At 44.1% G+C, this 26,008-nt stretch overlaps 1 protein-coding gene across 1 annotated transcript in view; it reads right to left on the bottom strand.

Annotated features, from left to right (window-relative positions):
* Positions 1-25,380, bottom strand: part of LOC139470844 (ATP-dependent RNA helicase dhx29-like) — a 43,835-nt gene extending 18,455 nt beyond the window's left edge. Inside the window, exons 1-17 of the mRNA XM_071253158.1 lie at positions 25,196-25,380; positions 23,103-23,176; positions 21,718-21,831; positions 17,665-17,794; positions 17,098-17,237; positions 14,152-14,274; positions 13,808-13,934; positions 13,097-13,363; positions 11,054-11,222; positions 10,256-10,382; positions 8,373-8,474; positions 7,933-8,061; positions 7,309-7,566; positions 5,720-5,989; positions 5,054-5,230; positions 2,310-2,399; positions 1,740-1,835 (exon numbers count right to left, since the gene is read on the bottom strand). Of these exons, the coding sequence (XP_071109259.1) occupies positions 1,740-1,835; positions 2,310-2,399; positions 5,054-5,230; positions 5,720-5,989; positions 7,309-7,566; positions 7,933-8,061; positions 8,373-8,474; positions 10,256-10,382; positions 11,054-11,222; positions 13,097-13,363; positions 13,808-13,934; positions 14,152-14,274; positions 17,098-17,237; positions 17,665-17,794; positions 21,718-21,831; positions 23,103-23,176; positions 25,196-25,262 (2,460 nt within the window). The 5' untranslated portion in view covers positions 25,263-25,380. The remainder of the gene's footprint in view (positions 1-1,739; positions 1,836-2,309; positions 2,400-5,053; positions 5,231-5,719; positions 5,990-7,308; positions 7,567-7,932; positions 8,062-8,372; positions 8,475-10,255; positions 10,383-11,053; positions 11,223-13,096; positions 13,364-13,807; positions 13,935-14,151; positions 14,275-17,097; positions 17,238-17,664; positions 17,795-21,717; positions 21,832-23,102; positions 23,177-25,195) is intronic.
* Between the last annotated feature and the right edge of the window lie 628 nt (positions 25,381-26,008).

The following is a 26,008-nucleotide window of genomic DNA, read 5'->3' on the forward strand; positions in this document are numbered from 1 at the left end:
TGGTGTGCCAGTGGTGGTGTAGTGTGCCAGTGGTAGTGTGCCAGTGACGGTGTGCCAGTGGTGGTGTAGTGTGCCAGTGCTGGTGTAGTGTGCCAGTGTTGGTGTAGTGTGCCAGTGCTGGTGTAGTGTGCCAGTGGTGGTGCAGTGTGCCAGTGTTGGTGCAGTGTGCCAGTGGTGGTGTAGTGTGCCAGTGGTGGTGTGCCAGTGGTGGTGTAGTGTGCCAGTGGTGGTGTAGTGTGCCAGTTGTGGTGCAGTGTGCCAGTGGTGGTGTAGTGTGCCAGTGGTGGTGCAGTGTGCCAGTGTTGGTGTAGTGTGCCAGTGTTGGTGTGGCAGTGGTGGTGTAGTGTGGCAGTGGTGGTGTAGTGTGCCAGTGGTGGTGTGGCAGTGGTGGTGTAGTGTGGCAGTGGTGGTGTAGTGTGGCAGTGGTGGTGTAGTGTGGCAGTGGTGGTGTGCCAGTGGTAGTGTGGTGTGCCAGTGGTGGTGTAGTGTGCCAGTGGTGGTGTGCCAGTGCTGGTGTAGTGTGCCAGTGGTGGTGTAGTGTGCCAGTGTTGGTGTAGTGTGCCAGTTGTGGTGCAGTGTGCCAGTGGTGGTGTAGTGTGCCAGTGCTGGTGTAGTGTGCCAGTGGTGGTGCAGTGTGCCAGTGTTGGTGTAGTGTGCCAGTGTTGGTGTGGCAGTGGTGGTGTAGTGTGGCAGTGGTGGTGTAGTGTGCCAGTGGTGGTGTGGCAGTGGTGGTGTAGTGTGGCAGTGGTGGTGTAGTGTGGCAGTGGTGGTGTAGTGTGCCAGTGGTGGTGTGCCAGTGGTAGTGTGGTGTGCCAGTGGTGGTGTAGTGTGCCAGTGGTGGTGTGCCAGTGCTGGTGTAGTGTGCCAGTGGTGGTGTAGTGTGCCAGTGTTGGTGTAGTGTGCCAGTGTTGGTGTAGTGTGCCAGTGGTGGTGTGGTGTGCCAGTGTAGTGTGCCAGTTTTGGTGTAGTGTGCCAGTGTTGGTGTAGTGTGCCAGTGGTGGTGTAGTGTGCCAGTGGTGGTGTAGTGTGCCAGTGGTGGTGTGCCAGTGGTGGTGTGCCAGTGGTGGTTTGCCAGTGGTGGCGTGCTAATGTGGTGTGGCAGTGTGGTGATGTGGTGTGGTATGCCAGTGTGGTGTGCCAGTGTGGTGTGCCAGTGTGGTGTGGCAGTGTGGTGTGCCAGTGTGGTGTGCCAGTGTGGTGTGGTAGTGTGGTATGGTGTTATGTGGTGTGGTGATGTGGTGTGGTATGCCAGTGTGGTGTGCCAGTGTGGTGTGCTTGTGTGGTGTGCTTGTGTGGTGTGCCAGTGTGGTGTGCCAGTGTGGTATTGCAGTGTGGTGTGCCAGTGTGTTATGGTGTTATGTGGTGTGGTGGCATGTAGGTGTGGTGTTGTTATGTGGTTGTGTGGTATTGCAGTGTGGTGATGTGGTGTGGTGTGCCAGTGTGGTGTGCCAGTGTGGTGTGCCAGTGTGGTGTGCCAGTGTGGTATTGTAGTGTGGTGTGGCAGTGTGGTGTGCCAGTGTGGTGTGCCAGTGTGGTGTGCCAGTGTGGTGTGCCAGTGTGGTGTGGCAGTGTGGTATGGTGTTATGGTGGTATGTGGTGTTGTGGCATGTAGGTGTGGTGTTGTTATGTGGTTGTGTTGGGTGGCAGTGTGGTGATGTGGTGTGGTATGCCAGTGTGGTGTGCCAGTGTGATGTGGTGTGGTATGCCAGTGTGGTGGTGATGGTGGTGGTGTTACTTACCATGTCAATCTTAGTGATGTCCTGCTTGGTCCAGTAGACGTCCACCTGGGATGAGTCTCCACCCTTCTCTGTCACCTCCAGCGTGGCACTCTCTTCCTGGGTAAAACACAACACATGTACACATTGTAAACAAATACATACAATGTATATATATAACCTCCAATACAGCATACACAAGTCTTCCCATGCGTTATCAACTGTTGTGTATCATTATTTGTCACATATTTATCCTTTAATATTATTGCATAATGTTTGGGATATATATACGTCTTCAGTTTTGTAGTTCCAAATACTTTTTACAATTTGATTTATGTCTTTTACAGTCTTCAGTTTGAGTACTTCATCTTACTGAAGTCAAACTGTGTTTCTATTGTTTCCTGCAACAGTAAAGACACAAAAAATAACTGTGTTTTAAGGTACATGTCCATCACAGACTTAGCTTGATGGGTGGTAAAACAAAACAAGATTTTTGAACTCTAAATCTTGATGGTTTATTAAGGATGTGATGGGCCATGAGTGAACTGATGTGTGGGTCTGGTCAGCAAGTATTTGTTCTGTGTTCAGTCTCACCTCCACCAGCTGCCCAGACTTGAGTGTGTAAGGCGAGTCCTCATCCACCACATAGCCGATAGTCTCTATAACATCTTCGATGTGATAGACCTGTAATGATGGGATGAGAAACAGCTGCTAGATAATCCAGTTGGGGATTTACTCTCTGTGATGAAAGTCCAAACTAACTTTAACTTCAGTCGATGTTCTCAGATTGGCATAATAACATCTATGTGTTGATGCCATAATGCCAACACTTGTTATAATGCTAACTGAGGTTATAATGCTAAACGTAGTTATAATGCTAACTGTGGTTATAATGCTAAACTTGGTTATAATGCTAAACACGGTTATAATGCTAAACATGGTTATAATGCTAAATGTGGTTTTAATGCTAAATGTGGTTATAATGCTAAACTTGGTTATAATGCTAAACATGGTTATAATGCTAAACATGGTTATAATGCTAAACATGGTTATAATGCTAAATGTGGTTATAATGCTAACTGTGGTTATAATGCTACTGTGGTTATAATGCTAAACATGGTTATAATGCTAACTGTGGTTATAATGCTAAACTTGGTTATAATGCTAAACATGGTTATAATGCTAAACACGGTTATAATGCTAAACATGGTTATAATGCTAAACATGGTTATAATGCTAACTGTGGTTATAATGCTAACTGTGGTTATAATGCTACTGTGGTTATAATGCTAAACATGGTTATAATGCTAACTGTGGTTATAATGCTAAACTTGGTTATAATGCTAAACATGGTTGTAATGCTAAACATGGTTATAATGCTAAACGTGGTTATAATGCTACTGTGGTTATAATGCTACTGTGGTTATAATGCTAACTGTGGTTATAATGCTAACTGTGGTTATAATGCTAAACATGGTTATAATGCTACTGTGGTTATAATGCTAACTGTGGTTATAATGCTAACTGTGTTTATAATGCTAAACTTGGTTATAATGCTAAACATGGTTATAATGCTAAACATGGTTATATTGCTAAATGTGGTTATAATGCTAACTGTGGTTATAATGCTAACTGTGGTTATAATGCTAAATGTGGTTATAATGCTAACTGTGGTTATAATGCTAAATGTGGTTATAATGCTAACTGTGGTTATAATGCTAAACGTGGTTATAATGCTAAATGTGGTTAAAATGCTAATGTGGTTATAATGCTTAACATGGTTATAATGCTAACTGTGGTTATAATGCTAAATGTGGTTATAATGCTAACTGTGGTTATAATGCTAAACTTGGTTATAATGTGAAACATGGTTATAATGCTAACTGTGGTTATAATGCTAAACATGGTTATAATGCTAACTGTGGTTATAATGCTAAATATGGTTATAATGCTAACTGTGGTTATAATGCTAACTGTGGTTATAATGCTAAACATGGTCATAATGCTAACTGTGGTTATAATGCTAAACATGGTTATAATGCTAACTGTGGTTATAATGCTAAACTTGGTTATAATGCTAAACATGCTTATAATGCTAAACATGGTTATAATGCTAAATGTGGTTATAATGCTAACTGTGGTTATAATGCTAACTGTGGTTATAATGCTAAATGTGGTTATAATGCTAACTGTGGTTATAATGCTAAATGTGGTTATAATGCTAACTGTGGTTATAATGCTAAACGTGGTTATAATGCTAAATGTGGTTAGAATGCTAATGTGGTTATAATGCTAAACATGGTTATAATGCTAACTGTGGTTATAATGCTAAATGTGGTTATAATGCTAACTGTGGTTATAATGCTAACTGTGGTTATAATGCTAAACTTGGTTATAATGTGAAACATGGTTATAATGCTAAATGTGGTTATAATGCTAAACATGGTTATAATGCTAACTGTGGTTATAATGCTAAATGTGGTTATAATGCTAACTGTGGTTATAATGCTAACTGTGGTTATAATGCTAAACATGGTCATAATGCTAACTGTTGTTATAATGCTAAACATGGTTATAATGCTAACTGTGGTTATAATGCTACTGTGGTTATAATGCTAACTGTGGTTATAATGCTAAACATGGTCATAATGCTAACTGTGGTTATAATGCTAAACATGGTCATAATGCTAACTGTGGTTATAATGCTAAACATGGTCATAATGCTAACTGTGGTTATAATGCTAAACATGGTCATAATGCTAACTGTGGTTATAATGCTAAACATGGTTATAATGCTAACTGTGGTTATAATGCTAAACATGGTCATAATGCTAACTGTGGTTATAATGCTAAACATGGTTATAATGCTAACTGTGGTTATAATGCTAAACATGGTTATAATGCTAACTGTGGTTATAATGCTAAACATGGTTATAATGCTAACTGTTGTTATAATGCTAAACATGGTTATAATGCTAACTGTGGTTATAATGCTAAACATGCCTCTCAGGCATGGGTGGCCCTGTCAACTATGGCGCTGCAATTCGCTGTGCAGAGTTGCGTCCCTAAGGCAAGCCAGAAACCTGTGATTTTGGGTTCGAATCCCGGTTTGCCCCAAATATGTTTCTGGGTTTGTCAGCCCCATATCCCTGCTCGTGGGTTTCACCAAAGTGGTAAACGTCTGAGACCTGCATCACTTTGGGCTTTCATCCCACATCAAGCTGCAAGCCATGATATAACTGGACTAATGTTGAAAGTGGTGTTAAACCTAACTCAGTCACTCACTCTGAGAGCCACTGATAACTCTGCCTTCTTTAGTATTCAATATGGTCTCCTACCTGCACTGGGAACGTCCGGCCAGGAATGTTAATCACTGGACAGTGGCTGAAGTAGGCTGAGAATTTCTCACTGTCCAAGGTCGCACTCATCAGTATCACCTTGAGATCTCTCCTCTGCCTCAGAATCTCCTTGACAACAATCATCAGGAAATCGGACTGGACACTTCTCTCATGAACCTGAACATTTTGATTGAGAGAAGTAAAATATTCACACGTCGATGATAACATAGAGACTAAGGGACGAACCACTTGATACTGAGTTGTGAATTTCTTTCCCAGTGTATTTGTTTGGGGTACTCACTGTAAAACCTATTTTTGTCTATCATTTTCAAGAATAAATTATATTTTGAAAAACCCAAATCAAGGCCTCACCAGAATGTCCAACTGTCAATCCTTAACAATGGTCAAATCAATCGTTTTTCACAGTAAACACCTAGCTTTGATTTTAACATAAAAAATAACAATATCAGAACATTCTTTGTGTTCCCTGTAGTGGTAGTGGAACTCAACAAAACATTTTGATCGCCTGTTTTAATGCTTCTAAAACTTTTAAAATTGTAAATATTTTCTACACAAATTGACACTGAACTCTCTAAAAATACTCCTATGTTTCATGTGGTCTTATGTATGACATGCCTGACAGCCCAGTTGCATCACAGTATTTACCTCATCAATAATAATATGTGTGACATGTGACATCAGTGGATCCTGCTGTAGTTGCCGTAGCAACACCCCAGTAGTGCAGTAGGTGAGTTTTGTGTTGGGCCCTTTCTTGGACTCGAAGCGTATCTGATAGCCGCAGAGAGAGTGTTTCTGTCCAGGGCCCCCCTCACCCAGCTCCTCGGACACCCGCTTGGCCAGACTCACGGCGGATATGCGACGGGGCTGGGTGCACACTACATTGCACTGCAATCCCGCACCAGACAGGATTGCATCCTGAAAATGAAATTATATAAATGTTAACACTTTGGTGGGATTGTATTCAATTCTCTATTTACTTGAAAGCTCCCTTGGCATTGGTTTGTGTAGACATACAACTGTTTGTGCCATGGCACTGTAGTTCACCAGATGTACTGTCGACTGTTTACAATGTCCCAAAGACACTGAAAACATGTCGTCAGCATTGATATTCAAATATTTTCCAATCTATAAAACCTACCACTACACAAAGACCTGAGGACATCCCATAACAGGTCACATCAGAACAACCTTTTGCGAAATTTGACTTCTCATTATATTCTTAGGTTCACAAAAATTAAATTAATTAAACACAGACACGAATGATGAAGTGTTTTGAAATTTCTTTTTTACTACAATACGAATTAATGGGAGAAAAAAAAGAAATATTTGCACAGTCCTCACACATGGCGATTTGTACGGAAGTAAGTAGACATCAGTTTGAGTGAGTGAGTGAGTGAATATTGCTTAACGCCGCATCAGCAATTTTGCAGCTATTCGCGGCGAGTGACATCAGTTTGAAGTAAGTTTTCTTTATGACGTCACAGCACAATTGTATCCTAGCACCCATAAGGCCCCTGTTCTCCAGGTTGGTCACTTATATTAAAACCCAAGCATAAAGCATATATAAACAAAAGCCACAGTTTGTACAAAAAGGACTGAGTAATGGCCATAAATATATTAACAATGCATCTGCTGTGATATACCGGTACATACTGAAAATCAGATTTGACCATCTTGAACAAATGTAAGTTTTATCATTGGAAGGGAACAAGAATGGGCAGCTTCATTTCATTGGTCCAGTGGTTCCAAGGAGAGGCTGTTTAGAGTTCACAGAAATGCATGCATTTTGAGAGACATTAGGAGCATAGTCAAAGTACAAAGGTCAAACAAAGATCAAAATGTAAAACACTGTGTAAAATAGAACATATGCGTTGAGCTCCACCACTAACTTCATCAAGTTACATTTTGAACAAAAATTATTGAGTTTTAATCAGTAATAGCCATATACATCTTTCTTAAGATGGCTGCCAAGGTGGCCATATTGAAAATCAGATATGAACCCTGTGGACAATCTTTGGTGTCATTATGTTTAACCTGAACCTAGTTTAGCCTGCATCTATGTTAAGCCTGCATCTATGTTAAGCCTGCATCTATGTTAAGCCTGCATCTATGTTAAGCCTGCATCTATGTTAAGCCTCGAGTACTAGTGACCTATTCTATGACATCCATACAGGGATCATGATTCTGCAAAATGAGAAAAGGACCTCCAGACGAGAAGATGTGTCCTTACTTACTTCTAGGACAAACTGAGGTATCTGGGTACTCTTGCCACTTCCTGTTTCCCCAGCAACCACTACCACATTCTCTCTGTTGATCCTATCCATGACTTTATCCCTGTGCTGGAACACTGGCAACCTCTGCCTTGTGCCCAGCAGAGTCTGGTAGACGCGGGATGACAGCCTGTCCTTCATCAGCTGTATCAAGGCGCTGCTATCAAGCCTCGAGGCAGGAGAAGATGTTGGTCTTTTGCTTGTATGTAGGCCCCAGTCATCCTGCATTCAAAAGCATACATTATGCCACCCAATGTTGAATGCCCTTGAAACCATCCATCCATAGATCAATTATGATTAGTATTATATACAAGAGTGTGACATATGTAGTTATATGAAAAGAATAAAAGTCATACTTCACAATCATGTAAAACAACCCCAGTATTTTCACCAGTGAATACAACTAATATTGAAGGTAATACGCTAAGTAATTATTGACATTTTTTCAGAATTTTCTAAATTCAAAATTTGATTGGAAAAAACATTGGATATATGATAAATTCATAATGCGCCGCTGTGGACAAGCCAGACAGGTGTTGTTTTACTGCTGCCAGTGCAATGGTTTCTGTTGACGAACAAACTGCTCACCTCATCTGCAAGGTCTTCCCATGTCATTTCTTCATCATGTCTCTCGCTGACCTTCACTTTGGCAGGTTTGAGCTTCTTGTCCTCCATCTGGACTTTCTTCAGGAATCTGGCGATGAACTGATCTCGTGGCTGCCAGACAGGGTCAGAAACAGAAAAAAAGTATGAAGTATAACTTCTCACTTTGAACACCACCAGCTGGTACTTACTCTGAACAACACCAGCTGATACTTACTCTGAACAACACCAGCTGGTACTTACTCTGAACAACACCAGCTGATACTTACTCTGAACAACACAAGCTGGTACTTACTCTGAACAACACCAGCTGATACTTACTCTGAACAACACCAGCTGGTACTTACTCTGAACAACACCAGCTGGTACTTATTCTGAACAACACCAGCTGGTACTTACTCTGAACAACACAAGCTGGTACTTACTTTGTTTTCCTTCTCCTTGGCCTCCTGCTTGACGGCATTATCAGCATCTCTCCACTCCAGCCACACATCTCTGTACGGCGGTGGCAACAACTGGTGGATTGGCTGGTGAATAAAACAAACATACAAAGGTGAATACTGCTCGAACATGATGTCTGGGACACAGGTGATACAGGCCAGTGAGAGGGGAGCTGATGTTTGCCCTACGTGTCTGGGACACAGGTGATACAGGCCAGTAAGAGGGGAGCTGATGTTTGCCCTACCTGTCTGGGACACAGGTGATACAGGCCAGTGAGAGGGGAGCTGATGTTTGCCCTACCTGTCCAGGACACAGGTGATACAGGCCAGTAAGAGGGGAGCTGATGTTTGCCCTACCTGTCCGGGACACAGGTGATACAGGCCAGTGAGAGGGGAGCTGATGTTTGCCCTACCTGTCCGGGACACAGGTGATACAGGCCAGTGAGAGGGGAGCTGATGTTTGCCCTACCTGTCCGGGACACAGGTGATACAGGCCAGTGAGAGGGGAGCTGATGTTTGCCCTACCTGTCCGGGACACAGGTGATACAGGCCAGTAAGAGGGGAGCTGATGTTTGCCCTACCTGTCCGGGACACAGGTGATACAGGCCAGTGAGAAGGGAGCTTATGTTTGCCCTACATGTCCAGGACACAGGTGATACAGGCCAGTAAGAGGGGAGCTGATATTTGCCCTACGTGTCCGGGACACAGGTGATACAGGCCAGTGAGAGGGGAGCTGATGTTTGCCCTACCTGTCCGGGACACAGGTGATACAGGCCAGTGAGAGGGGAGCTGATGTTTGCCCTACCTGTCCGGGACACAGGTGATACAGGCAAGTGAGAGGGGAGCTGATGTTTGCCCTACGTGTCCGGGACACAGGTGATACAGGCCAGTGAGAGGGGAGCTGATGTTTGCCCTACCTGTCCGGGACACAGGTGATACAAACCAGTGAGAGGGGAGCTGATGTTTGCCCTACCTGTCCGGGACACAGGTGATACAGGCCAGTGAGAGGGGAGCTGATGTTTGCCCTACATGTCCGGGACACAGGTGATACAGGACAGTGAGAGGGGAGCTGATGTTTGCCCTACCTGTCTGGGACACAGGTGATACAGGCCAGTGAGAGGGGAGCTGATGTTTGCCCTACCTGTCTGGGACACAGGTGATACAGGCCAGTGAGAGGGTGCTGATGTTTGCCCTACAAGTCCGGGACACAGGTGATACAGGACAGTGAGAGGGGAGCTGATGTTTGCCCTACCTGTCTGGGACACAGGTGATACAGGCCAGTGAGAGGGGAGCTGATGTTTGCCCTACCTGTCTGGGACACAGGTGATACAGGCCAGTGAGAGGGGAGCTGATGTTTGCCCTACTTGTCCGGGACACAGGTGATACAAACCAGTGAGAGGGGAGCTGATGTTTGCCCTACCTGTCCAGGACACAGGTGATACAGGCCAGTGAGAGGGGAGCTGATGTTTGCCCTACCTGTCCAGGACACAGGTGATACAGGCCAGTGAGAGGGGAGCTGATGTTTGCCCTACCTGTCCAGGACACAGGTGATACAGGCCAGTGAGAGGGGAGCTGATGTTTGCCCTACCTGTCTGGGACACAGGTGATACAGGCCAGTGAGAGGGGAGCTGATGTTTGCCCTACGTGTCCGGGACACAGGTGATACAAACCAGTGAGAGGGGAGCTGATATTTGTGCTACGTGTCCGGGACACAGGTGATACAGGCCAGTGAGAGGGGAGCTGATGTTTGCCCTACCTGTCCAGGACACAGGTGATACAGGCCAGTGAGAGGGGAGCTGATGTTTGCCCTACCTGTCCAGGACACAGGTGATACAGGCCAGTGAGAGGGGAGCTGATGTTTGCCCTACCTGTCCGGGACACAGGTGATACAGTGCCAGCGTGGCAGCCAGATGCTGGGATTCCATGTTGTTCTCACACAAAATCTCCGGCGTCACCGATAACATGCCATCATCTTTCTTCCTATCCACCTTGCATCTGAAACAAGGAACACCCTGAAGGTGTAACATCTCATGTTTCTACATCACATGACTTTAAGAGTACGAGGTATACCTCCACCCGTGGAGATCAGGGTCAGAATAGGTCTTCAGCAACCAATGTTTGTCGTAAGAGGCGACTATGAGGATCGGGTGGTTAGGTTCACTGACTTGGTTGATGCATTTCATCATATCCAAGTTGCATAGATCAATGTGCATGATGTCCAGACTCGATTCTTTTCAGGTTGATGTCATATAGCTGGATTGTTACTGAGTGTGGTGCTGAATAACCAAAAAAACCCAAACAAATTGTATCAAATACTTTACATCAATGTTTTCACAAGATGGCGACTTGTGATCTATTTTCCTCTGGAATCTATTAGCCACTTTAGACAAACATATACAACCTATTCTTCACTAGTACAACACTGATTTTTTCCTGATGTTTACTCTAGCACACACAGGATAGAAGTGTTAAGAGCACTGGGCAGTGGAGGACTATTATCCATATGACTGATTATTGATAGTTGACAGTGAAGAGGGCTTCTGTTGAAAATCTAAAGATTTTTTAAGTGAAATGACAACCAAAATTCCGGATTATGGCATATGTAATAGAGGCAGGGTATTTGCAAGAATCGTTCTGTCTCTGACATTACTGTGTTTAATACATACGTGCTCCTCCACTTCTGTTTGTGCTGCTTCTTGTCAAACTTTGGTGGGTCACTCCGTGGCAGGTGTTTGCGCACCCAGTCGATAAGGAACTGTTTGGGAGACTTCCCTGTCCACTGCTGACGAGTGTACTCAAAGTTTCTCACATCCATCTTTACTTCTTTTGCTGCAACTGAAAATGTTTAACAAATTTGCATATTTCCCTGATAATATTCCCTGATAGTGAGTGTCTGGTATACTGTGCTGTTGGGTAGAAAGTCAGCTGTATCCAGGCAGTCTGGATTCTGTTGCCTGGTCACAAGAGTCGCCATCGCCTTCATCCAGCCATCAGTGGTCACAAGAGTCAGCATCGCCTTCATCCAGCCATCAGTGGTCACAAGTGTCGCCATCGCCTTCATCCAGCCATCAGTGGTCACAAGAGTCGGCATCACCTTCATCCAACCATCAGTGGTCACAACAGTCAGCATTGCCTTCATCCAGCCATCAGTGGTCACAACAGTCAGCATTGCCTTCATCCAGCCATCAGTGGTCACAAGAGTCGGAATCACCTTCATCCAGCCATCAGTGGTCACAAGAGTCGGAATCACCTTCATCCAGCCATCAGTGGTCACAAGAGTCGGCATCACCTTCATCCAGTCATCAGTGGTCACAAGAGTCGGCATCGCCTTCATCCAGCCATCAGTGGTCACAAGAGTCAGCATCGCCTTCATCCAGCCATCAGTGGTCACAAGAGTCAGCATTGCCTTCATCCAGCCATCAGTGGTCACAAGAGTCGGCATCACCTTCATCCAGTCATCAGTGGTCACAAGATTCGGCATCGCCTTCATCCAGCCATCAGTGTTCACAAGAGTCAGCATCGCCTTCATCCAGCCATCAGTGGTCACAAGAGTCAGCATTGCCTTCATCCAGCCATCAGTGGTCACAAGAGTCGGCATCGCCTTCATCCAGCCATCAGTGGTCACAAGAGTCGGCATTGCCTTCATCCAGCCATCAGTGGTCACAAGAGTCGGCATCGTCTTCATCCAGCCATCAGTGGTCACAAGAGTCAGCATCGCCTTCATCCAGCCATCAGTGGTCACAAGAGTCGGCATCGCCTTCATCCAGCCATCAGTGGTCACAAGAGTCGGCATCGCCTTCATCCAGCCATCAGTGGTCACAAGAGTCGGAATCACCTTCATCCAGCCATCAGTGGTCACAAGAGTCGGCATCGTCTTCATCCAGCCATCAGTGGTCACAAGAGTCGGCATCGCCTTCATCCAGCCATCAGTGGTCACAAGAGTCGGCATCGCCTTCATCCAGCCATCAGTGGTCACAAGAGTCGGCATCGCCTTCATCAAGCCACCAGTGGTCACAAGAGTCGGCATCGCCTTCATCCAGCCATCAGGGGTTACAAATTCACATCATGTCCTCAGCACAGCTGGCATGTTTTCTTGAGAGGACAACTAATTGATTTAAAACGTAAAAAAATTTGGTTTTCAAAATGCTGGTATGTTTTTTTCAAATGGGCAACCAATCTTTGATTAAATGTAACAGATTTTTGCTATGTCTTCATATTTTTCGTAATGTTTCCCCTACTGTGCCATTATGAACATCCTGTATCATACATTTGGGCCAACACACTCGAGGGCTGCAGTTTTGTATAGTGCAACTTTCCCTAGTCTAATGACACAATTCTACCTTTTTTACATGTATAACCTTTAACAATATTAATCTATAAATATCCAGCTCTCCTGGGAGGAAATGGGTCCAGTGTTTTGAAAGTTCATATTTCATCTCATTTAATCCAAGATTAGTTGTTGTTCCAAAAAATTATACAAACATATTGAAATCCCCAAAATCATCATGTTTCAGCATGTTTTGGTCCTGGAAAGGATGTCCATCTGCTGTCAGATCTAACAATTCCTTATTTCCATGGTTACTACTCAAGAAGTAACTTTTTTACAGGATGACAGCCAAAAGATAAAGAAATAAATGAACATAAGAACTTTATTATATAAAAGTTGGCTTTAGCATAAAGATTATAATCTATACACATTTTGTCCTTACCTTTAACTGGTTTGTCAACAGATGTTGCTTGTTCTTCCATTGCTGCAAACCCTGATAAGTCAAAAGAGTCCCCTTCAGCTGATTGGTTCTTTTCACATCTGCGGGCTGTTGATTGGCTACTCACTGGCCTCATGGAATCTGATGGGTCATTCTGGGTGCTGGTACCTTTTGATTGGTTTGCACCCGATGCCCCTATTTTCTCTTGGTCAATATCTTTTATTTTTACAGCTGGGTTAAATCCAGGTTGAAGTTCAAGAAAATCCATTTCTGAAATTTCAACATATATTGTGAAAATTCAGTACAAGTACAATTTATGTCCACATGTACAGATACAAATGTTAGAGGAACGTGTAAACTTGTCTGACCTCGACCTTCCAGTTGAGACTTCAGTCAGATGATTATCTTATTACTTTTGTTTGTTTGTTGTTTAACACTGCACTCAGCATTATTCCAGCTACATAACAACGGTTTGCAAATACCCAAACCTAGACCAGACAATCCAGTGATTGATATCATGAGCATCCATCTATGCAATTGGGATTACAATGACATGGAAGTCACCAAGCCTGACCACCCGATCCAGCATTGTCACCTCTTGCTACAAGCATGGGAAGCTGTGGACCAATTCTAACCCGCATCTTCATGGGTGATTATCTTTGTACTACATTATTTATTGGTTATAATAACCATACATTGATCGTCATGATGTACCTTGTCTTATATCCCTGATCTTCTTGGACAGCTCTTTCTGCTGCGTCTTGTTGGCCTCCTGTTTAGCCTGGGCTGCCTGACTCTTGGCATCCAGCAACTTGGCTGTCATAGCAAGGTAGCGCTCATTCTGGAGTAAACATGGTGTGGGCTACACTTGACCTGTTCAAGGCCATTAGGGATGAAACATGCTGGCACAACCATAATGACAGTCTTTCATCCATTTTTCAAATGAATATGGGCTGCAATGTGGAATACGATAGAAAAGACAAAAACCTTTTCTTTAATGCTTCAAAGAGAATTTTTAAGATTTATCTCAGGAGTAGTGAATATAGCCGTTTACTCACTGGGTCATCTTCTGTCTCCTCCTGTTCATCCTCCGAGTCATCTGAAAACTCAGCATAGTTCAGAATCCAATCTTTGACTGAGGATTTCCGTTCAGGGGCTGCAGAACTACCAACCTGTTTCTCCTGAACAAAACAAAAAACACATCGTAAAGCATGGAATAGTTTTTCTAACTGTTATGACCACAACATTCATTATACCAAGCCAGCCAAGCAGCTAGTGACTCATGTGTGTTGACGAGACAAGCAGCTTGCGACTGTCATGTGTGTTGACGAGCCAAGCAGCTAGTGATTGTCATGTGTGTTGACTGTCATGTGTGTTGACGAGACAAGCAGCTTGCGACTGTCATGTGTGTTGATGAGCCAAGCAGCTAGTGATTGTCATGTGTGTTGATGAGCCAAGCAGGTAGCGACTGTCATGTGTGTTGTTGTATCAAGCAGGTAGCGACTGTCATGTGTGTTCATGAGCCAAGCAGGTAGCGACTGTCATATGTGTTGTTGTATCAAGCAGCTAGCGACTGTCATGTGTGTTGACGAGCCAAGCAGCTAGTGACTCATGTGTGTTGACGAGACAAGCAGCTTGCGACTGTCATGTGTGTTGATGAGCCAAGCAGCCAGCGACTGTCATGTGTGTTGACGAGCCAAGCAGCCAGCGACTGTCATGTGTGATGACAAGCCAAGCAGCTAGTGATTGTCATGTGTGTTGATGAGACAAGCAGCCAGCGACTGTCATGTGTGTTGATGAGCCAAGCAGCTAGTGATTGTCATGTGTGTTGATGAGCCAAGCAGCTTGCGACTGTCATGTGTGTTGACGAGACAAGCAGCTAGTGATTGTCATGTGTGTTGATGAGCCAAGCAGCCAGCGACAGTCATGTGTGTTGATGAGCCAAGCAGCTAGTGATTGTCATGTGTGTTGATGAACCAAGCAGCTAGTGATTGTCATGTGTGTTGACGAGCCAAGCAGCCAGCGACTGTCATGTGTGTTGTTGTATCAAGCAGCTAGCAACTGTCATATGTGTTGTTGTATCAAACAGCTAGCGACTGTCATGTGTGTTGTTGTATCAAGCAGCCAGCGACTGTCATGTGTGTTGACGAGCCAAGCAGCTAGTGATTGTCATGTGTGTTGACGAGCCAAGCAGCCAGCGACTGTCATGTGTGTTGTTGTATCAAGCAGCTAGCAACTGTCATATGTGTTGTTGTATCAAGCAGCTAGCGACTGTCATGTGTGTTGACGAGCCAAGCAGCTAGCGACTGTCATGTGTGTTGTTGTATCAAACAGCTAGCGACTGTCATGTGTGTTGTTGTATCAAGCAGCCAGCGACTGTCATATGTGTTGTTGTATCAAGCAGCTAGCGACTGTCATGTGTGTTGTTGTATCAAGCAGCTAGCGACCGTCATGTGTGTTGACGCCCAAGCAGCTAGTGGTTGTCATGTGTGTTGACGAGCCAAGCAGCCAGTGACTGTCATGTGTGTTGTTGTATCAAGCAGCCAGCGACTGTCATGTGTGTTGTTGTATCAAGCAGCCAGCGACTGTCATGTGTGTTGACGAGCCAAGCAGCTAGTGACAGTCATGTGTGTTGACGAGCCAAGCAACCAGCGACTGTCATGTGTGTTGACGAGCCAAGCAGCTAGTGATTGTCATGTGTGTTGTTGTATCAAGCAGCTAGCGACAGTCATGTGTGTTGACGAGCCAAGCAGCTAGCGACTGTCATATGTGTTGTTGTATCAAGCAGCTAGCGACAGTCATGTGTGTTGACGAGCCAAGCAGCTAGTGATTGTCATGTGTGTTGACGAGCCAAGCAGCCAGCGACTGTCATGTGTGTTGTTGTATCAAGCAGCCAGCGACTGTCATTTGTGTGGACGAGCCAAGCAGCCACTGAGTCATGTGTGTTGACGAGCCAAGCAGCCAGCAACTGTCATGTGTGTTGTTGTATCAAGCAGCCAGCGACTGTTATGTGTGTTGATGAGACAAGCAGCTAGCAACTGTCATATGTGTTGTTGTATCAAGCAGCCAGCGACTGTCATTTGTGTGGACGAGCCAAGCAGCCACTGAGTCATGTGTGTTGACGAGCCAAGCAGCCAGCAACTGTCATGTGTGTTGTTGTATCAAGCAGCCAGCGACTGTTATGTGTGTTGACGAGCCAAGCAGCTAGCGACTGTCATGTGTGTTGACGAGCCAAGCAGCCACTGACAGTCATGTGTGTTGACGAGCCAAGCAGCTAGCGACTGTTATGTGTGTTGACGAGCCAAGCAGCTAGCTACAGTCATGTGTGTTGACGAGCCAAGCAGCCAGCGACTGTCATGTGTGTTGACGAGCCAAGCAGCTAGTGACTGTCATGTGTGTTGATAAGCCAAGCAGCTAGCGACTGTCATGTGTGTTGTTGTATCAAGCAGCCAGCGACTGTCATGTGTGTTGACGAGCCAAGCAGCTAGCGACTGTCATGTGTGTTGTTGTATCAAGCAGCTTGTGACTGTCATGTGTGTTGACGAGCCAAGCAGCTAGCAACTGTCATGTGTGTTGACAAGCCAAGCAGCCAATGACTGTCATGTGTGATTTGATGAGCTGCCAAGGGACGCAACTCTGCACAGCAACACTGTGGCACCTTAGATGACTGTGCTACGCAGATTGTGTCAGCTTGTTTTCATTATGGGCCTCAGTGATACACACAACTCGTATACCAGGATAATGATAGTAAGCAAGTGAATGGTTTTATGCTGCATTCAACACTTAGATCACGAATTCTATGAATTACTATGGCACAAATAGATAATGATTTTGACAAATGGTGGCCATCTTGGGTTTTGGTTGGCTAACATTGTTTTTCTCAATATACATACCAACAGCAATAGTCATGTAACGTTTTTCACGCTTGTATCATCATTTGAACAATACTGCTATAAGGGCTGCCACAAGGCAAAGACCTTGTGGACCCACTGATCATAACTTACGGCTGCTCCTAGGGACTGTGCTTGACTTCTTGGGCCAGGGCCAGGAGTTGTGGGTAGGGCCTGAAGTGAGGCATCAAACTGGGGTCTTCGTTTTTGTTCTTCTCGCAGCAAGGTCTGGGAGAAGCCTTCAGGGAGTTCATCTGCAGCAGTGGTAATGCTCATTCTTACACAGCAATGATTCAATGTATTCCTCTGTGGAATCATTGTACTCCTTTGTATGATCATAGGATGTTTGGTTTTACGGCTGTATATTTCTTTCCACAGCAGGGTCAAAAAGAATGTTTACAAATAGTTTTTACCCCACCACTTATCATCATGATCATATTCAATTCTGCATACCACATGCGTACTGCACATTAATTTCATAAAAACTCAAAGGGACCACTAATTTTAACTTGTCATAAACGTAGTTCGTTTCACACACCTTATGATTTCAGAGGAGGTGTATAAAATTGTTAAAATTTAAACAGGTTCATGATGTTAAACAGATAAAAGATGGTAGATGGACAAAGTGTCATGTCATAAGCAAACAAAAACTACCAAAAGCCACTAAAATGACCATCCTACCGTTCCTTGTGTTGAGACACAGCCAGTCGAGGGCACTGATGAGGTCGCCACCGTGTGCCACCGTATTGTTCATGGCAGCCTCGATCTGCTTCTGAGAGAAACCAGCATCTGACAGGTTGTTGTAAAGATCCTAGAAACAACATGACAGGTTGTACAGATCCTAGAAACAACATGACAGGTTCTACACATCCTAGAAACAACATAACCCGTTGTACACATCCTAGAAACAACATGACAGGTTGTACACATCCTAGAAACAACATGACAGGTTGTACAGATCCATGACACGACATGACAGGTTGTACAGATCCTTGACACGACATGACAGGTTGTACAGATCCTTGACACGACATGACAGGTTGTACAGATCCTTGACACAACATGACAGGTTGTACAGATCCTTGACACGACATGACAGGTTGTACAGATCCTAGAAACAACATAACACGTTGTACAGATCCTTGACACAACATGACAGGTTGTACAGATCCTTGAAACAACATGACAGGTTGTACAGATCCTTCACACAACATGACAGGTTGTACAGATCCTTCACACAACATGACAGGTTGTACTGATCCTTGACACAACATGACAGGTTGTACACATCCTTGACACAACATGACAGGTTGTACACATCCTTGACACAACATGACAGGTTGTGCACATCCTTGACACGACATGACAGGTTGTCCACATTCTTGACACGACATGAGAGGTTGTACAGATCCTAAAAACAACATAACAGGTTGTACACATCCTTGACATGATATGACAGGTTGTACAGATCCGTGACACAACATGACAGGTTGTACAGATCCTTGACACAACATGACAGGTTGTACACATCCTTGACACGATATGACAGGTTGTACAGATCCTTGACACAACATGACCGGTTGTACAGATCCTTGACACAACATGTCAGGTTGTACAGATCCTAGAAACAACATAACATGTTGTACAGATCCTTGACACAACATGAAAGGTTGTACTGATCCTTGACACAACATCAAAGGTTGTACAGATCCTTGACACAGCATGACAGGTTGTACAGATCCCTGACACGACATGACAGGTTGTACAGATCCTAAAAACATCATGACAGGTTGTACACATCCTAAAAACAACATAACAGGTTGTACAGATCCTTGACAAGACATGACAGGTTGTACAGATCCTTGACACAACATGACAGGTTGTACAGATCCTTGATACAACTTGACAGGTTGTACAGATCCTTGATACAACTTGACAGGTTGTACACATCCTAAAAACAACATAACAGATTGTACAGATCCTTGACACAGCTTGACTGTGTGACCACAGAACCAACACAACCAAACATCTAGGCCACACAATCCACACTGCGATGACACACAACCAACACTGTGACGACACACAACCAACACTGTGCGATGACACACAACCAACACTGGTGATGACACACAACAAACACTGGTGATGACACACAACCAACACTGGTGATGACACACACCCAAAACTGGTGATGACACACAACCAACACTGGTGATGACACACAACCAAACATCCAGGCCACACAATCCACACTATGATGACACACAACGAACACTGTGCGATGACACACAACCAACACTGGTGATGACACACAACCAACACTGGTGATGTCACACAACCAACACTGTGCGATGACACACAACCAACACTGGTGATGTCACACAACCAACACTGGTGATGACACACAACCAACACTGTGTGATGACACACAACCAACATTGTGCGATGACACACAACCAACACTGTGCGATGACACACAACCAACACTGGTGATGTCACACAACCAACACTGGTGATGTCACACAACCAACACTGTGCGATGACACACAACCAACACTGTGCGATGACACACAACCAACACTGTGCGATGACAAACAAACAACACTGTGCGATGACACACAACCAACACTGTGCGATGACACACAACCAACACTGTGCGATGACACACAACCAACACTGTGTGACAACACACAACCAACACTGGTGATGACACACACCCAACACTGGTGATGACACACAACCAACACTGTGTGATGACACACAACCAACACTGGTGATGACACACAACCAACACAGTGTGATGACACACAACCAACACTGGTGATGACTTACACCCAACACTGGTGATGACACACAACCAACACTGTGTGATGACACACAACCAACACTGTGTGATGACACACAACCAACACTGTGTGATGACACACAACCAACACTGTGTGATGACACACAACGAACACTGGAGATGTCACACAACCAACACTGTGTGATGACACACAACCAACATTGTGTGATGACACACAACCAACACTGGTGATGACACACAACCAACACTGGTGATGACACACAACCAACACAACCAAACATCCAGGCCACACAATCCACACTATGATGACACACAACGAACACTGTGCGACGACACACAACCAACACTGTGTGATGACACACAACCAACACTGGTGATGTCACACAACCAACACTGGTGATGACACACAACCAACACTGTGCGATGACACACAACCAACAATGGTGATGTCACACAACCAACACTGGTGATGACACACAACCAACACAGTGTGATGACACACAACCAACACTGGTGATGACTTACACCCAACACTGGTGATGACACACAACCAACACTGGTGATGTCACACAACCAACACTGTGCGATGACACACAACCAACACAGTGTGATGACATACAAACAACACTGTGTGATGACACACAACCAACACTGGTGATGTCACACAACCAACACTGGTGATGACACACAACCAACACTGGTGATATCACACAACCAACACAGTGTGATGACACACAACCAACACTGGTGATGACACACAACCAACACTGTGTGATGACACACAACCAACACAGTGTGATGACACACAACCAACACTGGTGATGTCACACAACCAACACAATGTGATGACACACAACCAACACTGGTGATGACACACAACCAACACTGTGTGATGACACACAACCAACACAGTGTGATGACACACAACCAACACTGGTGATGTCACACAACCAAAACTGGTGATGACACACAACCAACACTGTGTGATGACACACAACCAACACTGTGCGATGACACACAACCAACACTGTGCGATGACACACAACCAACACTGCGATGACACACAACCAACACTGTGTGATGACACACAACCAACACTGTGCGATGACACACAAACAACACTGTGCGATGACACACAACCAACACAGTGTGATGACACACAACCAACACTGCGATGAACCACAACCAACACTGTGCGATGACACACAAACAACTCTGTGGGATGACACACAACCAACACTGTGCGATGACACACAACCAACACTGTGCGATGACACACAAACAACACTGTGCGATGACACACAACCAACACTGTGTGATGACACACAACCAACACTGTGCGATGACACACAACCAACACTGTGCGATGACACACAACCAACACAACCAAACATCTAGGCCACACAATCAACAGTACGATGACACACAACCAACACTGGTGATGTCACACAACCAACACTGGTGATGACACACAACCAACACTGTGCGATGACACACAACCAACACTGTGTGATGACACACAACCAACACTGTGCGATGACACACAACCAACACTGGTGATGACACACAAACAACACTGTGTGACAACACACAACCAACACTGTGCGATGACACACAACCAACACTGTGTGATGACACACAACCAACACTGTGTGATGACACACAACCAACACTGTGCGATGACACACAACCAACACTGTGCGATGACACACAACCAACACTGTGCGATGACACACAACCAACACTGTGCGATGACACACAAACAACACTGGTGATGACACATAACCAACACTGTGCGATGACACACAACCAACACTGTGTGATGACACACAACCAACACTGGTGATGACACACAACCAACAAACATGGGGACCTGACAACCTGTTCTGTCCCCTGAAGCTCACAGAGATAAGGTTTTCAAGACGTACAGTGAGTTTCTTGGTGGACAGCCTCTTGGACACATCTCCCCGGACCTTGTTGTCCTGCTGGTGCTCCAGGATCATCTCGATGATCTCCTGCTCCAGGCGGTCAGGGATCACGACCTACACACACATGGACATCGTAACAGGATATTTAGATATTTTACATGTTCAACACACACTTGTTTTTCAACCTGATATTCATCATAAAGGTTCAAGGTCTTTCAGTCACTCAGTTCCATTCACATCCATGATAACTTGGCATCATGTGCACATGTGCAGATAATATTTGGAAAGAAAGAGACTTGCAGATGCTAAGGTAGGGCAACCGTATTTGGAAATTCCTCATCCTTTCAATGTACAGTGAACTTTTTATGGAACTCGGGTACTTACAAAAATACATTTAATTTTGTGGCAATCATTTGAAAATCACAAATTGCATTGATACAGAATCGAAAGTTTCAACAATACCATTTTTGTAGCTGAATTCAACAGCTGAAAATCAACACCATGGACTTGACTTGATGTCAAGTTACCATAGTTACGTGTGGAAATGTTATTGCGTTATGTCATATCATTCTTAGTCTCACTCAATGGGAGAAAACCACTTTTCAGCCTGTGTTCTACGGGTATTCCGGGTAAGACTATGGGTCCCAGGGAACCTGTGCTTGTAGAAAGAGGTGATCAAATGGACCTCATGTTGAGGCTTGGTCCATGGGATTGCATGTCATCTTATCCCAGTTGCGTTGATCAATGCTCATGATGTCTATTATTGGATTGCTTTTTACATACCACCGTCATATAACTTGAATATTGTTTCGTGTAACAACAAACATACAAACAAACTTCCTAAGAACTAGAGATGAGGTGAGGAGAGGCAAGGTGAAATGGAGCTTTATCTCGCGTTCAAGATATGTGTGTGTGTGAGTGCATGCCTGTGTGTGTGTGTGTGTGTGTGTGTGTGTGTGTGTGTGTGCCTGCGTGTGTGCCTGCGTGCATGCGCTTGACCCAGTACTAGTCCTGAATGATGCCGATAGTGCTAGCCCACTGAGATACCACTTTAACATGAATACCCCACTGAGACACAGCATACCAACTCCGAGCTGACCAGTCCTTGTTTTAGCCCCCCAATGTTGTGTGCCAGGAATGGTAACAATGAATACCAACATTTTAGGTATTTTGGTATAATGTGGTTGGGTATCGAACCCCTGAACTTCCACTCTCTGGGTGGTTGCTCTACTACTAGACCACGGTGGCGGTCCTAAACTAGAAATGAAAGATTGAGATAACACTGTGTGCAATGATCATGCTGATACATACTTACATCATGACCATCTTGTAAACTACTTTAGGTACACATGTACACTTCTCAAACAAATATGAAATGAGATCACCTTCGGCTGTTCATCTTTCTCATGTCGATGACTTGAGGAAGCTTCTGTCTTTGACAAAGCATACGTCTTCTTAGCTGAAACCAAATCAGAGTGTGAGATCAATAATCATGATAATTTGTTGTATCTTTCATGTCCATACATGCTACTTGCCATTGCCAAACTTGAGGAGAGAAGCGGGCCTGGACAAACAACACTAAATCAGTGAGTAAGTGTGTTTTCTTTAATGTCGCTTTGAACTGAATTTTTCATTATATTATCATAAAGCCCGAATTGATGCAAGTCTTAGACGTTACCACTTTGTTGGAACCCATGAGTAACTTGCTGACATACCTTGAAATATAATCAGGACAAACCTTGACTTAAAGCCATGATAGCTGGAATGCCTAAGAGATGCAACTTTGCACAGCAACTCGTGGCTCACCCATGCCCCCATCAATCACAGACTTCATAAGAGGAAAAGAGTTTTGAGAAACTTGGATTACCCCAACTGGCAGTCTCAGAAGGTATTAGAGAACTGGCAGTCTCAGAAGGTATTAGTGAACATAGCCAATCAAACCAAATTTATCTGTTTACTTAACATACTTAACAATCAAGTCTTTGAAGGGCTTCAAGAAGATGGAAGAACATGAATACATGACACTTTTTATGGATAACAACTTCTTTTATTCTCTGTCATGACATTTCACCTGATGAAGGGGCAAGAAGTAGCTCTAAAACATTGTGACAAAGAAAAAAAGAAGTTGTTATGGATAAAAAGTGCCAGGAGTAGAGCACTTTTTCAGATCCAATTAGCGCTGTGGGGGTTCGAACGCGCTTCGCCGGCTCAATGGCTCTGCTAATTAATGCATTAATTAGCTGACGTTCTACCACTGGACCACAGGCGCTATCTCATGTAATCAGTGCTCGTTTAACGGGTCATTAGAATCCCCATTGACATGCATGTGTAATTTAGTAAACAATGAATTGCGCATGCGTGTGACGTCACGGTCCGCTCTCCCATTCATCTTTCCTTGAAACCACACCCGCAATTGTTTATGTCAACATGACCCACCAATGGGATTAACCGGATTAACCGGAAAAGGTAAGAATTTATGCTAACCCTAACCCTTGCCCAAAGCAAGCTAACACTAATGACCGAAAAGGGGTTTTGGATCGTAAAGACGTGTAAGTTTCCCTAAGATCGAAAACGGGTGTTGGATCGTAAAGACTTGTAAGATTCCCTAAGACCAAAAAATGGGGTTTGGTTCGTGAAGCAAGAGTCACCAGAGCGTGAGGCACAGAAACGGTATAACGAGACAACGGTGGCTATATAGCGCGGTAATTGAGTGGATGGTAGAGCTCGGGCTGTGCCCGGTAAACTGCATTGTTGCCAAAGTGCCATGTATTCACGCTTAACAATGTTTCAAAATAATCATGCTAATGATGAATATAAAGAGGCAGTGTTGTTTTCTGTTGAATATATTCAAGCGCAGATACACTATTTTCTATAAACATCACAATTTATTGTACGCAAACTCAGCTACCCTTTTCTCTTCAACAATGTTTAAATGTCATAATTCACTATAAATAATTCATTTCTAAACAACACAATCTTCTCTAACCTATTCCATTCTGTGGAACTTTCCTACAGGCCCAATAACTTGTGATGTTTACTGAAAATAAGACAGCTGAGCCTGAACGCACACACGTCTTGGCGACTGTCGGACACACGTCTTGGCGACTGTCGGACACAATCGCGGCGCCTGGCCACTGTGGTAACACCACCACGGCCCTTCCAGCAATTGTAATGGTCACAAATTAATTGTCTTCATTTTCATGTCTACGTCTTGCCTCGAAAGCAGCCCAAGAACTATATGGCCTGGCTACTACTTGAGAACACACTAACATTCTCCATTTCATGCTGTGTTCGACCTGACGTTTCACCATATTATTTCACCTACCACTCAAAACTCCCGAATCACGTCATTTGAACCGAATCAACTTTAAAAGAAATATTTATGAAAAACCCAAACATTCATAACATCAAATCATCAAAACAACCTGTGGCTGTGGAAGTGCCAAAATATATAACAGCTCAATACTTAGTAACTTACCCTTTTCATCTTTTTTCGCTAATTTGTCAGTTGCCGTCAAACTCTTAGCTTGCTTCTTTTTCCCCATTTGTGATACAGCATTCAAATGTCATATATCTAACGCTGCATTTATCTTAAACTTGTTACATATTGATGTTACACACACAGTGATCCCCACTCAATATTCCACATTGGCCATGGGAGCTGACATCTTTGTAAGGGACGTAACTCTAAGGATGATGAATACTTGCCAACCACACATCATATTCAGTGGGCTTATAGCAGTAAAATAATAATTAAAAAAATGCTCTTAAACGTTTAATAATTTGTTTTTCTTTCAAATTACCAATAGTATAGCGTCTATATGAGAGTTTTGTCACCATGAAGCCTGTATCGACGCCTGGTGCATGTCCACACACCACCCAGTTTGACAACATTCGATGAATTACAAACGTGAGTAGGTTGTTTAACGCCGCACTCAGCAATATTACAGCAATATGACGGCGGTCTGTCAATAAACGAGACTGCGTCTGGACTAGACAATGTAGTGATTGACATCATCGTGTCTGAACTTAGCACGCCAACATCGATACCTACTTCAACTACATCGGTAAGACTTCTGTTGCGAGGAAAACTTTGAAAAATTATGATAGTTGACGTCATATCCTCATGAAAGTTCCTTCGTGGGCAAGATAAGTCATGAATATATGTCCCCGAGCATTCCAGACGTCCTCGGGTGAAGTCTTGTTTCGTTTGTGTGTCAATGATAAAGAATTCGCGCCAATTTAAACCACATAATTGCTCAGTATCACTGAACTCAATTCTCCCAGTGTA

The sequence above is a fragment of the Haliotis cracherodii genome, unplaced genomic scaffold, assembly GCF_022045235.1.
Source record: "Haliotis cracherodii isolate W230 unplaced genomic scaffold, xgHalCrac1.p SCAF_21, whole genome shotgun sequence".
Classification (NCBI taxonomy): Eukaryota; Metazoa; Mollusca; class Gastropoda; order Lepetellida; family Haliotidae; genus Haliotis; species Haliotis cracherodii.